Consider the following 13,945-nt stretch of genomic DNA (forward strand, 5'->3'; position numbering starts at 1 on the left):
ATATATATATATATATATATATATATCTCAACAATATTGAAATTAAATAACAAACTGTTATATGAAAGTTCCCCACGTATAATGATCACAGGACATGACATATATAGCAAAGATAGAATTTCTATAGTCCACTTTATGTAGAGATGGATGATGGTAAAAAGTGGTCCTGAAGTTCTGGTGTGATCTAAAAATTAATAAAGAAGAAAAAATCAATACTAATAAAGCATGTCTATACAAATACATATACAGTTAGGTCCAGAATTATTTGGACAGAGACCCAATCTTCATGATTTGGGCTCTGCATGCCACCACATTGGATTTGAATGAAACAACTGATATGAGACTTTCAGGTTTAATTCAAGAGGTTGAACAAAAATATCCTGTGAAACGTTTAGGAATTGCAGACATTTTTCTACACAGTCTCCTCATTCCAGGGGCTCAAAAGAGATTGGACAAATTAACATTACCAGAAATAAAATGTTTTTTTTTAATACTTTGTCAAGAATCCTTTGCAGGCAATGACTGCCTGAAGTCTGGAACCCATGGACATCACCAAACACTGGGTTTCCTACTTTGTGATGCTGTACTGCAGCTGTCTTCAGTTGTTGCTTGTTTGTGGGTCTTTCTGCCTTAAGTTTTGTCTTAAGCAAGTGAAATGCAGCTCGATTGGGTTGAGATCTGGTGATTGACTTGGCCATTGCAGAATATTCCACTTCTTTGCCTTAAAAAAAACTCTTGGGTTGTTTTCGCAGTATGTTTTGGGTCATTGTTCATCTGTACTGTGAAGCGACGTCCCATCAACCTTGCTGCATTTGGTTGAATCTGAGCAGAAAGTATATCCCTGAACACTTCAGAATTCATCCGGCTGCTTCTGTCTTCAGTCACATCGTCAATAAACACTAATAACCCAATGCCTTTGGCAGCCATGCATGCCCATGCCATCACACTGCCTCAACCATGTTTTACAGAGGATGTGGTGTGCTTTGGATCATGAGCCGTTCCAAGCCTTCTCCATACTTTCTTCCACCCATCATTCTGGAACGGGTTGATCTTAGTTCCCATCTGTCCAAAGAATGCTGTTCCAGAACTGGGCTGGCTTCTTAGATGTTGGTTGGCAAAGAATAATCTGGCCTTTCTATTTTTGAGGCTGATTAATGGTTTGCACCTTGTGGTGAACGCTCTGTATTTGCTCTCATGAAGTCTTTTCTTTATGGTAGATTTAGATACTAATACACCTACTTCCAGGAGAGTGTTCTTCACTTGGGTAGATGTTGTGAAGGGGTTTTTCTTTACCATGGAAAGAATTCTGCGAACATCCACCACTGTTTTCTTCCGTGGACATCCAGGCCTTTTGGAGTTCACGAGATCACCAGTGCGCTCTTTTTTTTCAAGAATGTACCAAACTGCTGATTTGGCAACTCCTAACATTAGTGCTCTCTCTCTGATGGATTTCTTCATTTTTTTGGCCTAACGATGGTCTGTTTCACTTCCATTGAGAGCTCCTTTGACCTCATGTTGTGGGTTCACAGCAAGAGCTTCCAAATGCAAATGCCACACCTGGAATCAACTCCAGACCTTTCATCTGCTTAAGTGATGATGGATTAACGAAGGAATAGCCCATGCAGCCCATTGAATAGCTTTTGAGATAATTGTCCAATTACCTTTGGTCCCTTGAAAAAGAGGCAGCTACATAGTAAAGAGCTGTAATTCCTAAACCCTTCCTCAAATTAGGATGTGAATACCCTCAAATTAAAGCTGAGAGTCTGCACTTTAAGCCCATTTTGGTTATATAACTGTATATTCAATATCTTTTGGTAAACCGCTAAAATGCTTTAAACTTGTGTCACTGTCCAAATAATTCTGGACCTAACTGTACATTTGGTAAACAAAAATCCATATACATACATCACATCTATGAAATTACATATAAATGTATTACGTACAACATCAGAAGGGGGCATTGCGAGGAGCGAATACAGCAAGAGAAGGAAAGAGTTATCCACAAGTAACCCTGGTGTAACGACGGGGGTAGGGAAACGAACAAGTGAGCCCTAATCTACCCGCCACTCTGTCCCTGCCTACTTGCAACGACCCGCCCTAGGCGACGGGGTACAACTGGGCGGCGGTCCCTACGCTCAGTAAGTGCACGAGACAATCATACAAGGGAATACAAAGCAAAGGGAAAGGGGCAGTTGCCCACGGCAACACCGTGAGCAACCAGAGTGGTGAACGAGCCAAGTCAAACCAGGAGATCACGAGGTACCAAACGCAGAGCAGGAGAGTAGTCAGTAAGCCAGGGTCAGTATGGAGCAGGATCAAATAGTTAGGAGCTGTAGCTGGGCCAGGAAACCACACGGAAAGAATCACAAGCAAGGAGGAACAGGAAAGGCAGGTATAAATAGACAGAGGGTGGGAGCTAGCTCCGTCTGGCCAGGCTGCGATAGGCTCTCCCACTCCTAAGCCTGCCATCCTGAGTGGTGGAAGATGAAGTCAGTCTCAGAGACGTAGATTCAGGTGTAGACTGATTACCTATGGGAGTTAACCCCGAAGCTGTGCCTGGCAGATCCTTTACACCTGGCCACATTGAATTCTATATTGAGACTATTAGGTTTCCATGTATCTAACAGAAATATCCATTTCAATTCACATTTATGTAACCACGTGTATCTGTCTCCACCTGTCTCCACCTTTGCTGGACAATCTTCCTCTGTATGAACCTGTTCCGCAAAGTGTTTTGATACAGGCAGATCAAGTTTCTTTCTCCTAACGGAGAATCGCTGGTTTTTAAACGGGTTTTGAAATCACAAGTGGTTTCTCCCACATACAGGAGTAAGCAGGGGCACCATAATACATAAATGACTCAATCGGAATCACAAGTAAAAGTGTGTTTACTGTTATATTGCTTACAAGTACAGGGGTGTATAAATACACTAACTCTACGCATAAGTGTGTGATTAACACAATAATGGCAAGGAAAATTGCCTTGTTTAAATGGTCTAAGTCTGTTGTCCACCCTTAGATCCCCCCCCCCCCCCCCGCTCGGGTCTTAAGAAGTGTATCACGTAACTTCTGTGGTCGTCTATAAGACATAAGTGAGGTGTTGTTTAATTTATCAATATGATCATAACTATTTTTAATAATTGACCAATGTTTATTAAGAATTTTGGATATGTCTCCACTAAGGTCGTTATACGTGGAGATGAAGGGAATTCGTTTGTGTCTAGTATCTAGAAGTATTAAATAGTCTCTTCCTTGGAATAGTTTTAATTTGTCTTTGTGTGACTGTAACATCTGTCTGGGGTAACTCCTTTGTAAACAATTACAGGTCACTGCATCAAGTGATTGGTCCAAGTCAATTTGATCTTCTACAATACGCTTAAAGAGAACCTTTCACCTGCCCATACATGTGCAGCATGTAATGGGCAGGGTTGCACAAACCCTGGGGCACGTAAAAAAAAATTCCTACCCTCCTCCGTTATTTAGATATCGGTGCCGTTATATTTGGTGCCAATATTTAAATAACGCCCCTGAACTGTCAATGGCGTGTAATAGCAAGGGAGCGTGTAACATCGCTGTGACACTGTCCAATCAGCTACGGACAGTGCCACAGTAAGAGCTGGAGAGAGGAGAGCGTGTGCGCTCATGCGCGCACACGCTCTCACTCACTCTTCAGCTCTTGGCAGACAAGGACAAGACTATGATCTCTTGCGAGCTGCACGTGCACACGCACACTCTCTCCTCTCTCCAGCTCTTACTGTGGCACTGTCCGTAGCTGATTGGACAGTGTCACAGCGATGATACACGCCCCCTTGCCATTACACGCCCCATTGACAGTTCAGGGGGTTATTTAAATATCGGGCACCAAATATAACGGCACTGATATCTAAATAACGGAGGCGGGTAGGAAAAAAAAATGTCAAGTGCCCCAGGGTTTGTGCAGCCCTGCCCATTACATGCTGCACTCAGCTGCACATGTATGGGGAGGTGACAGGTTCTCTTTAGCACGGATCATCTGACTATAAGGCAATGATCGTATCATGTTTTTTGGATGGCAGCTTTCAAATGTTAAAAGTGCGTTACAATCCCTTTTCTTTTGTGTACAAACCAGTTCTAAGTATGTTATCCTTGATCATAACGGTAACATCCAAAAATTGGATGGTTTCTGTAGAGTAAACCACAGTAAATTGTATATTAATCTTTATCAATCGTATTAAGGTATTGATGAAAAGCCACCAAAGAGGCTTCCGTCGTCTATGTATCTCCACCACCTCAAAACGTGAGCGAAGTGGTGGGATACATAGACGAACATCAAGTCCATAAAAATATTAGCATAGGTCGGGGCCATGTTGGACCCCATGGCCGTCCCCTTAAACTGAATATAATATTTTATCCTCGAAGATGAAATAATTAGATGTCAAAATAAGGTCTAAAAGCAATATGATAAATTCACAACATGATGCCTTATAGCCAGAAGTACCCAATCTGCGTCTAACTGCTTCTATGCCCTTCTTATTGTCAATTGATGTATAAAGGGACACCACGTTGAAGGACGCTAGAATTGACCCCCAAGGGGGGATCTATATGCTTTTTATATATATATTTATATATATATATATATATATATATATATACAGGGTGGGCCATTTATATGGATACACCTAAAAAAATGGGAATGGTTTGTGATATTAACTTCCTGTTTGTGGCACATTAGTATATGGGAGGGGGCAAACTTTTCGAGCTGGGTGTTGACCATGGCGGCCATTTTGAAGTCGGCCATTTTGTATCCAACTTTCGTTTTTTCAATGGGAAGAGGGTCATGTGACACATCAAACTTATCGAGAATTTCACAAGAAAAACAATGGTGTGCTTGGTTTTAACGTTACTTTATTCTTTCATGAGTTATTTACAAGTTTCTAACCACTTATAAAATGTGTTCAAAGTGCTGCCCATTGTGTTGGATTGTCAATGCAACCCTCTTCTCCCACTCTTCACATACTGATAGCAACACCGCAGAAGAAATGCTAGCACAGGCTTCCAGTATCCGTAGTTTCAGTTGCTGCACATCTCGTATCTTCACATCATAGACAATTGCCTTCAGATGACCCCAAAGATAAAAGTCTAAGGGGGTCAGATCGGGAGACCTAGGGGGCCATTCAACTGGCCCACGACGACCATCTAGGAATGCTCGGACCTGACACCCATAATGACATAAATAACTCATGAAATAATAAAGTAACGTTAAAACGAAGCACACCATTGTTTTTCTTGTGAAATTCTCGATAAGTTTGATGTGTCACATGAGCCTCTTCCCATTGAAAAAACGAAAGTTGGATACAAAATGGCCGACTTCAAAATGGCCACCATGGTCAACACCCAGCTTGAAAAGTTTCCCCCCTCCCATATACTAATGTGCCACAAACAGGAAGTTAATATCACCAACCATTCCCATTTTATTTAGGTGTATCCATATAAATGGCCCACCCTGTGTATATATATATATATATATATATATATATATGATCATTTGTGCCGTAAAATGGTTTTCCATTCTAGTAATAATTATTTTTTTTATTATTTAGGTCGACGGGTCTGCATGGGTGAACAGTTGGCCAAGATGGAGCTATTCCTGATGTTTGTCAACCTGCTGCAATCTTTCACTTTTTCGTTTGCTAGTGACACATTTCAGCCTATGCTGGAGGGACGGTTTGGCTTGACTCTTGCTCCATACCCATTTGATATCAAGATTGTTAAAAGATGATTTCTGAAACCAGAAGTATTTTGTACAGATCTGAAATATGTAATCAAAAAGATTTTTTATTTTATTTTTTAGAAATCTCTTTTAAAGGATTGGCCCAAAACTTTGCAACTACAGTCAAGGGACAACCAAAGGTTGTGGAATTCTTATAAAAGCTTGCTATAATGCCTACAGAGAGTACAATTACATCGGTGCGTTTTTTTTCCTTAGCTGGTATATGGCCCATTCCTTGGTTGCCCCATTCAGATTCATACATTGTATATCATTAATGTCACTAGATTTTAGAACACTTCTGCATCCTCAAGAACACACAGCACTTAAATGTTTGCCTTAAGTTGTTTGCACAGCACTTTCCTTGAGTGTCCTGATGTCCTCCTAAATCATCAAGGAATCTCGGTTCTTAAACACACAGTACAGCGTTTCAGTGATATGTTATAAGAGAGCAGAATTAGTCCCTTTTTGGACTCATACATGTAAGGAAAGGTCTCTGCTTACCTTTACAAGGTCAAAACAATCAATGGGGACAGGCACTTTAGATGTATTAATATTCATTACATACTGGTTAGACAACGGCTTCCCTTTAGATCAGAAACCACCAGGCAAATGTACTGAATGGAACAATGGAGAAAAGGGAATGAAAACAGAAACCAAAGCGTAACCAAAGTATCTTACTCTATTAAATAGTATCTTTCATATAAACAGAGTATTTACTAATTGGCCTTTGCTACATTTATGTATTTTTGTAACAAAGTTATGTGGTGTGGGTGCTCATGTTTAGTATCGCCTGCTAACATAATATTCTTTGCATTATCATTCGTTTTAATTACAGAAACGTGTCCCAGATTGCACTTTACACTGCTTTCTATTGCTTCTTCTTTTGGCTGGAATCACCCCTGCAGTTTTTGGTGTAGAAGTGCATCCAACAGGAAGGAAACGGATTTGTTTTTTCTTTTGTACTTCCCATTCCTTTTGGATCCACTCCTTGCTTTGACTCCAAAAACTGTATGTGTGATTCCAGCCTTTATCTGAAAAAATGTATTGGGTCAGTATGTTTTTAGAATGACCTAAAAAAAATGTCATTGGTCCACAGTAAGGTATCAGTAAAGCTGGCAAAAGGCCACATACATATCTACTGCATTATCTCAACTTAGCAACTCGGCAGATATCGGAATTCTCCGCTTCAGCAGGTGTAGTTCATGAATGTGCAATATTCATTTCATGGAGCAGAGTACACACAACCTGACTTGCTTTATAACCTGCTCTAACCAGTACAGACGTAGGAGAGTGAGTAATTACATAGTACTACATAGTAACGTAGTAATAATCAATAATATATTTTCAATAGAAAAAAAATCCAGAATCATTTGAACTTTTATTTCTTGTAAAGCTGGAAATTCTGTTTTGGAAGGAAAGAGTCTTGCGATAGAAGCTGAGATCAAGCTGTGCAGGAATGGGAGAAGCTGTATGACTGATAGGACAATGTCAAACAGTTAGAATTTTTGTATACAATGTTTTTAACTTGTTTGTCCTCTCCTTGGTGTCAATAAAAATAGTTTTACTATTTTGATACAATTTTGGATGTACATGTCAGTTTTTTTGCCCTACTTTCTCTGGTAGTTTTAGTCGTTTGTTCTAGGGCATAGACTTTGCACTCCATAGATAGGCGGTGTGCCTGCCCATTCAACACAGACACAGCCCCCAGTGAAACCTCAGCGTTACCGCCCCTTTTGGCTAGTATAGACTAATAAGCATAGTACGACAATGGCTCATAACTTGGAAAGTAAAACACGGATTGGGATACAAATTACACTGACATCATCAGCGTGACAGCGCCTATGACATGAGGTAGGAAATTAGGGCTTTACTAAACTGGTGACAGTTCCAATTTAAGGCTGGGTTCTGATGCGGCAGTTTTTCCATTACATGTGGATTTTCCACTGATTTCCCTCTTTTTTTAAGGGTAAAATCCACGGCAATTTCACAACATAATGGGCATGCTTCAGATTTGAAAATCCTTGCATGTTTTTTTTTTCTTTCTAACACATAGTGTTTTGAAAAACCCATTCACATGTATTGTACTGTAAACTGCCACAGATATTCAGTACGGATTCCGCTCTGAAAATCTGCAACAAATCCCTCACACATGAACCTGGGTCCTTCATATTTTATTCAGTGTTTGTTGCAGAAATTTCTGCAAAATCTATTTAAAAAAATGGGAGAGTCACAAAAATTTCCGCAACAAATCTGCCGTGTGTGAGAACTTACCCTTGGATACAGCTTTTGGACAAAAGTTCTAGGAGGGGGCAATGACAATTCTGCTCCCACTAGACTTGAATTTTGCCTACAATGCCTATCACACAGCATCATAGTCCTACATGACTATGAAATAGGCATTTAGGAGCATATATTAATATATGGGTTCTGACAGCATCTATTTAGAAATATCATGGGTAGAAATGCTTCAACAAACACTGTTGGCAGTCAACCCCCCCCCCCCCCCCCCCCCCCCCCCAAAAAATGCTATGGGTACATTTGTAAGGGATTTTTTTATTTTATATGAGCATATACACTACCGTTCAAAAGTTTGGGTTCGCCCAGACAATTTTGTGTTTTCCATGAAAACTCACACTTATATTCATCAAATGAGTTGCAAAATGACTAGAAAATATAGTCAAGACATTGACAAGGTTAGAAATAATGATTTTTATTTGAAATAATAATTTTCTCCTTCAATATTTGCTTTCGTCAAAGAATGCTCCATTTGCAGCAATTTACAGCATTGCAGACCTTTGGCATTCTAGCTGTTAATTTGCTGAGGTAAACGGGAGAAATTTCACCCCATTCTTCCAGAAGCCCCTCCCACAAGTTGGATTGGCTTTATGGGCACTTCTTGCGTACGATACGGTCAAGCTGCTCCCACAACAGCTCTATGGGGTTGAGATCTGGTGACTGCGCTGGCCACTCCATTACAGATAGAATACCAGCTGCCTGCTTCTTCCCTAAATAGTTCATGCATAATTTGGAGGTGTGCTTTTTGTCATTGTCATAGGATGAAATTGGCTCCAATCAAGCGCTGTCCACAGGGTATGGCATGGCGTTGCAAAATGGAGTGATAGCCTTCCTTATTCAAAATCCCTTTTACCTTGTACAAATCTCCCACTTTACCAGCACCAAAGCAACCCCAGACCATCACATTACCTCCACCATGCTTGACAGATGGCGTCAGGCACTCTTCCAGCATCTTTTCAGTTGTTCTGCGTCTCACAAATGTTCTTCTGTGTGATCCAAACACCTCAAACTTCGATTAGTCTGTCCATAACACTTTTTTCCAATCTTCCTCTGTCCATTGTCTGTGTGCTTTTTCCCATATTAATCTTTTCCTTTTATTAGCCAGTCTCAGATATGGCTTTTTCTTTGCCACTCTGCCCTGAAGGCCAGCATCCCGGAGTCGCCTCTTCACTGTAGACGTTGACACTGGCGTTTTGCGGGTACTATTTAATGAAGCTGCCAGTTGAGGACCTGTGAGGCGTCTATTTCTCAAACTAGAGACTCTAATGTACTTGTCTTGTTGCTCAGTTGTGCAGCGGGGCCTTCCACTTCTCTTTCTACTCTGGTTAGAGCCTGTTTGTGCTGTTCTCTGAAGGGAGTAGTACACACCGTTGTAGGAAATCTTCAGTTTCTTGGCAATTTCTCGCATGGAATAGCCTTCATTTCTAAGAACAAGAATAGACTGTCGAGTTTCACATGAAAGCTCTCTTTTTCTAGCCATTTTGAGAGTTTAATCGAACCCACAAATGTAATGCTCCAGATTCTCAACTAGCTCAAAGGAAGGTCAGTTTTATAGCTCCTCTAAACAGCAAAACTGTTTACAGCGGTGCTAACATAATTGCACAAGGGTTTTCAAGTGTTTTCTAATCATCCATTAGCCTTCTAACACAGTTAGCAAACACAATGTACCATTACAACACTGGAGTGATGGTTGCTGGAAATGGGCCTCTATACACCTATGTAGATATTGCATTAAAAACCAGACGTTTGCAGCTAGAATAGTCATTTAGCACATTAACAATATATAGAGTGTATATCTGATTAATTTAATGTTATCTTCATTGAAAAAAAACTGTGCTTTTCTTGCAAAAATAACGGTAGTGTATGGCTGACTTATGTGGACAAATATGGTGTTAACAGAACCTTAGATGTCACAAAAGATTTAAAAAAAAAAAACCTGCATTTAATATTCCGCTTAAAAAGAATCTTCGAGATCTTAATGGCAAATAATAATCTTATGATGATCTTACAAAGCTTTCATTGTAGTAATATAAGTCATTATTGCATAAATGATTCGGAAGTTTATCTAATATAATATATGTCTTGCTGAAACATCATATCGACCAACCTAGGTAAAGGCCAGGGGCAGCAGACATTAGGGCATATTCACATGGCTCGTTTTCTGGCAGAAAAATACGAGCTGATTTTCAAGAGAAATCAGCCTCTGAAAACCAGTGTATTGTTAAATAGATTGGGGAACGTTAAAAATCTGCTTAGAAAACGCTTCATGTGACTGTTTGCAGGAGTTTTAAAAGTGCATTTCAGAGCTTAATACGAGTGTTTTAAATGTTAGGTTTGTTATCTGCAACACTGTACTTATCCACTGGCTCGATAAAGCATATGACCCTTACCTGTGATACCTGTGATAGGAAGAATGGCTGATATAATGTTTATAAGATGACATATACCACCATTACAGATTGTGTTAATGATCCTGCCTCAGTGTAAACGATCGCCTGGCAACGAGAGCGCTCGTTTGCTCCTGTCACAAGGAGCTAGTATGGGGACGAGCGCTGGTTAACCCGATCACTCGTCCCCGTACATTTTTATCATGTCAGCAGCGCGTCTCCCTGTTTACAAAGGAAGATGTGCTGCCGGCAGCCATAAAGGTTTATGCATTTTTAAGTGATAAAATCAGCCGATGAATGAGCGTTTGCTTGTTCATCGGCTGATCCTTGCCCTGTTTACACAGGGCAATGATCGGGAAAGAGCGTTCTTTGAATGCTCGTTTGCCCGATAGTTGGCCAGTGTAAAGGGGATACATCCCATAGCTAAGCAATAGTTATGAATGGAATAAGCTTCAACCCTTGCACTAAGGTATTTAATACGGTTGTGATTAAAAGTGCCCAAGATATATCAATGTAGACCAAAATTGCTGCTTGTCTTTCATTTCATGTTGTTGGCATTGCCCGGTCTATTGACACATAATTGGATGTCTTAGTAATCAATGTCTACATACATGTGGGAATTTTTATTGCTTTTACAATGACATTTAACTTTTCTTTTTTTTTTTTTTTTAAAAGCACCAATGAAAATAATCCGAATTAAGAGTATGACTGTGGGGAGTTCCTTTTTGCAATTTTCCACAAAATATATTTTTCCTAAAGCGTTGATTTGGTGTATTAAACTTTTATTTGATGTATATTAACAATTTATATTCTCTTCTGTAATCAAATTAGACATTTCTTTAAATTAGAAGTGCAGAATTAAAAGCTGTGTACTCATTTGAAATTGTTTTTAAAAAAAAAAAATTAAAAAAAATTGGCCATCAGTGTGATTAGTGCAACTTCCTAAATTGTATTAAAAATAATTTTAACTTTTTGAGATACAGCTGTTTTGGATTCTGTATACAGAGCAGCTGCATCTTGCTCTGTATCCGTTAGATCAGCGGCACTCACGGGTTCAGTGTCAGCGGGTCCTGCGTGTCTCTGACAAGCAGGATCGAACTGCTAACGATCACATCTAAATTCAGAAGTGGCCATCAATTTCTTATGACTGGAATACCCCTTTAATTATGTATGTGCGGACTGTCGTTCTAACGACGGCCGCGGACGAGTGAGTGCCGGGCGGCATCTCCCTCCTGAGAGACGCTGGCACTCACTTCCGCATCTCTGCACTAGTTCCCGTAGGGTGCTCGCGCCCTGTCTTAAGGGGCCAGTACACACACGTGTAAAATCTGTAATTAATCCGTGATCACCCTGGACTATAAAAAGGGCTCTGCCCTTTCGCTCATTGCCTGAGCGTTGTTGTGTTTACCTATGTTAGTCTTAGCAAATGGTCCCTTAGTGTTCTCCTGTTCCCGTGCCCTGTATCCTGTTTCCCGTGTTACATTTGTTCCTGTGCCTAAAGCCTCATGCACACAAACGTATTTTTCTCCTCCCGTAAATACTGGCGTAAATACGGGTCCTTGGTCACACGTATTCGACCCGTATTGCACCAGTATTTACGGACCCATGTCCGTAAATACGGGTCCGGTGTCACCCGTATTCCACCCATATTTACGGGCACGTTTTCACTGCAAAATTACACTGCAGTAATCGGCAGCCCTTCTCTCTATCAGTGCAGGATAGAGAGAAGGGACAGCCCTTTCCGCAGAAAAAGTAAATGAAATTCATACTTACCCGGCCGTTGTCTTGGTGACGCGTCCCTCTCTTGACATCCAGTCCAACTTCCCTGGATGACCCGGCAGTCCATGTGACCGCTGCAGCCAGTGATTGGCCTGTGATTGGCTGCAGCGGTCACATGGGCTGAAACGTCATCCAAGGAAGCCGGACTGGAGGAAGAAGCAGGAAGTTCTGGGTAAGTATGAACGTCGTTTTTTTTTTACAGGTTGATGTATATTGTGATCGGAAGTCACTGTCCTGGGTGCTGAAACATAAACTCCCCTAAAAATGTGGGGGCTGAACGCCTCCAAAAATCTGCCCATTGATTTCAATGGGAAAAACTGCCTTTTAACGGCCGGGTAAAAAAACGGCTCGTAAAAAGAAGTGCATGTCACTTCTTGAGCCATTTTTTCATTGACTCAATAGAAAAACAGCTCCAAAAACTCAGCAAAAAACACAAGTTGCTTAAAAATGTTAAACATGTGAACATAGCCTTATAGTGTATATGCTTACCTGAAAGAAAAAATTGTGTCAATTTATCAAAATAGCGAAGCCAGGCACACTACTTCTCTTAAGGGCCAATTTCAGACTAGTGTACATGTACGTCAATATTTTGTGTCAAAAGTTGGCGCATGTGTATATCAAGTTTGGTGGACTTTATTTTTGTAAATGTGCCCGTATGTGAGCTACACCCAATCTAATAGGTTGAAGGAGGTGATCATTCCAGCTGCCTCTTATATACCACTCCATTTCGGCTCATTCTTTATTATCTGGCTGGAGTGTAGAGTGTTAATTGAGGTGATCAGTCTAGCCGCCTCTACTAGCCCACTCCGTCCTTTATCCATCCGAGCCAAATCTCGTCACTTTTTATTAAAGTTTTTATAGATCAGAAAGAAAGATAAAACAGCATGACAAATGTTTTTAGTGAAAAATCTCTTAATTTCTTTGTATGTAAAGCAAAGAAACAGGAAAAAACATTCTCATATTACCTGGACAGAAAAGTGGTTGTAAAAATTAGTGAGGGTATGTTCACACGCTTAGCAAAAAACTTCTGAAAATACGGAGTTGTTTTGAAGGGAAAACAGCTCCTGATTTTCAGGCGTTTTTTAAGCAAACTCGCGTTTTTCGCTGCGTTTTTTACGTCCGTTTTTGGAGCTGTTTTTCTATAGAGTACATGAAAAACGGCCCAAGAAGTGACATGCACTTTTTTGCGGGCGTCTTTTTACGTGCTGGTTTTTGAAAATGAGGCGTAAAAAAACGCCCTGTCGGAACAGAACGCCGTTTTACCCATTGAAATCAATGGGCAGATGTTTGTAGGCGTTTGTCTGCTTCTGTTTTTCGATGCGTAAACGCCCCGTAATATGCCTGAAAACACTACGTGTGAACATACCCTGACTATTAGAAAAAACAGTAGGCCTCATTTATCAAAACTATCTGTGTTCACACAGAGTTTTTTGCTGGAGGAAAATTCCTCCTGCAAAAACTGCTCCAGACGTTTTTTGCACAGTGGTTTGACAAAAACTCGTCAAAACACTCGTCGAGGTCTTTTTTTTTACCCTTTCTGACTGATTGAAATGGGGTTTTGGAGGCGGAAATCGCCTCAAGATGGGTCATGTCGCTTCTTTTTACCGCGATGCAGTTTTTTTACTCGCGGTAAAAAAAAACGTCCAACTCCCATTGAAATGAATGGGAGGCATTTTTGGGCGGTTTTTCAGGAGTTTCCGCGTCAAAAAACTCTTCAAAAAACTCAGTGTGAACA

At 40.5% G+C, this 13,945-nt stretch overlaps 1 protein-coding gene across 1 annotated transcript in view; it reads left to right on the forward strand.

Annotated features, from left to right (window-relative positions):
- CYP2U1 (cytochrome P450 family 2 subfamily U member 1) overlaps nt 1-7,327 on the forward strand; it is a 50,744-nt gene extending 43,417 nt beyond the window's left edge. Inside the window, exon 5 of the mRNA XM_075860507.1 lies at nt 5,580-7,327. Coding sequence (XP_075716622.1) covers nt 5,580-5,758 — 179 coding nt within the window. The 3' untranslated portion in view covers nt 5,759-7,327. The remainder of the gene's footprint in view (nt 1-5,579) is intronic.
- Nucleotides 7,328-13,945: the final 6,618 nt, after the last annotated feature.

The sequence above is a fragment of the Rhinoderma darwinii genome, chromosome 1, assembly GCF_050947455.1.
Source record: "Rhinoderma darwinii isolate aRhiDar2 chromosome 1, aRhiDar2.hap1, whole genome shotgun sequence".
In the NCBI taxonomy this organism is placed as follows: Eukaryota; Metazoa; Chordata; class Amphibia; order Anura; family Rhinodermatidae; genus Rhinoderma; species Rhinoderma darwinii.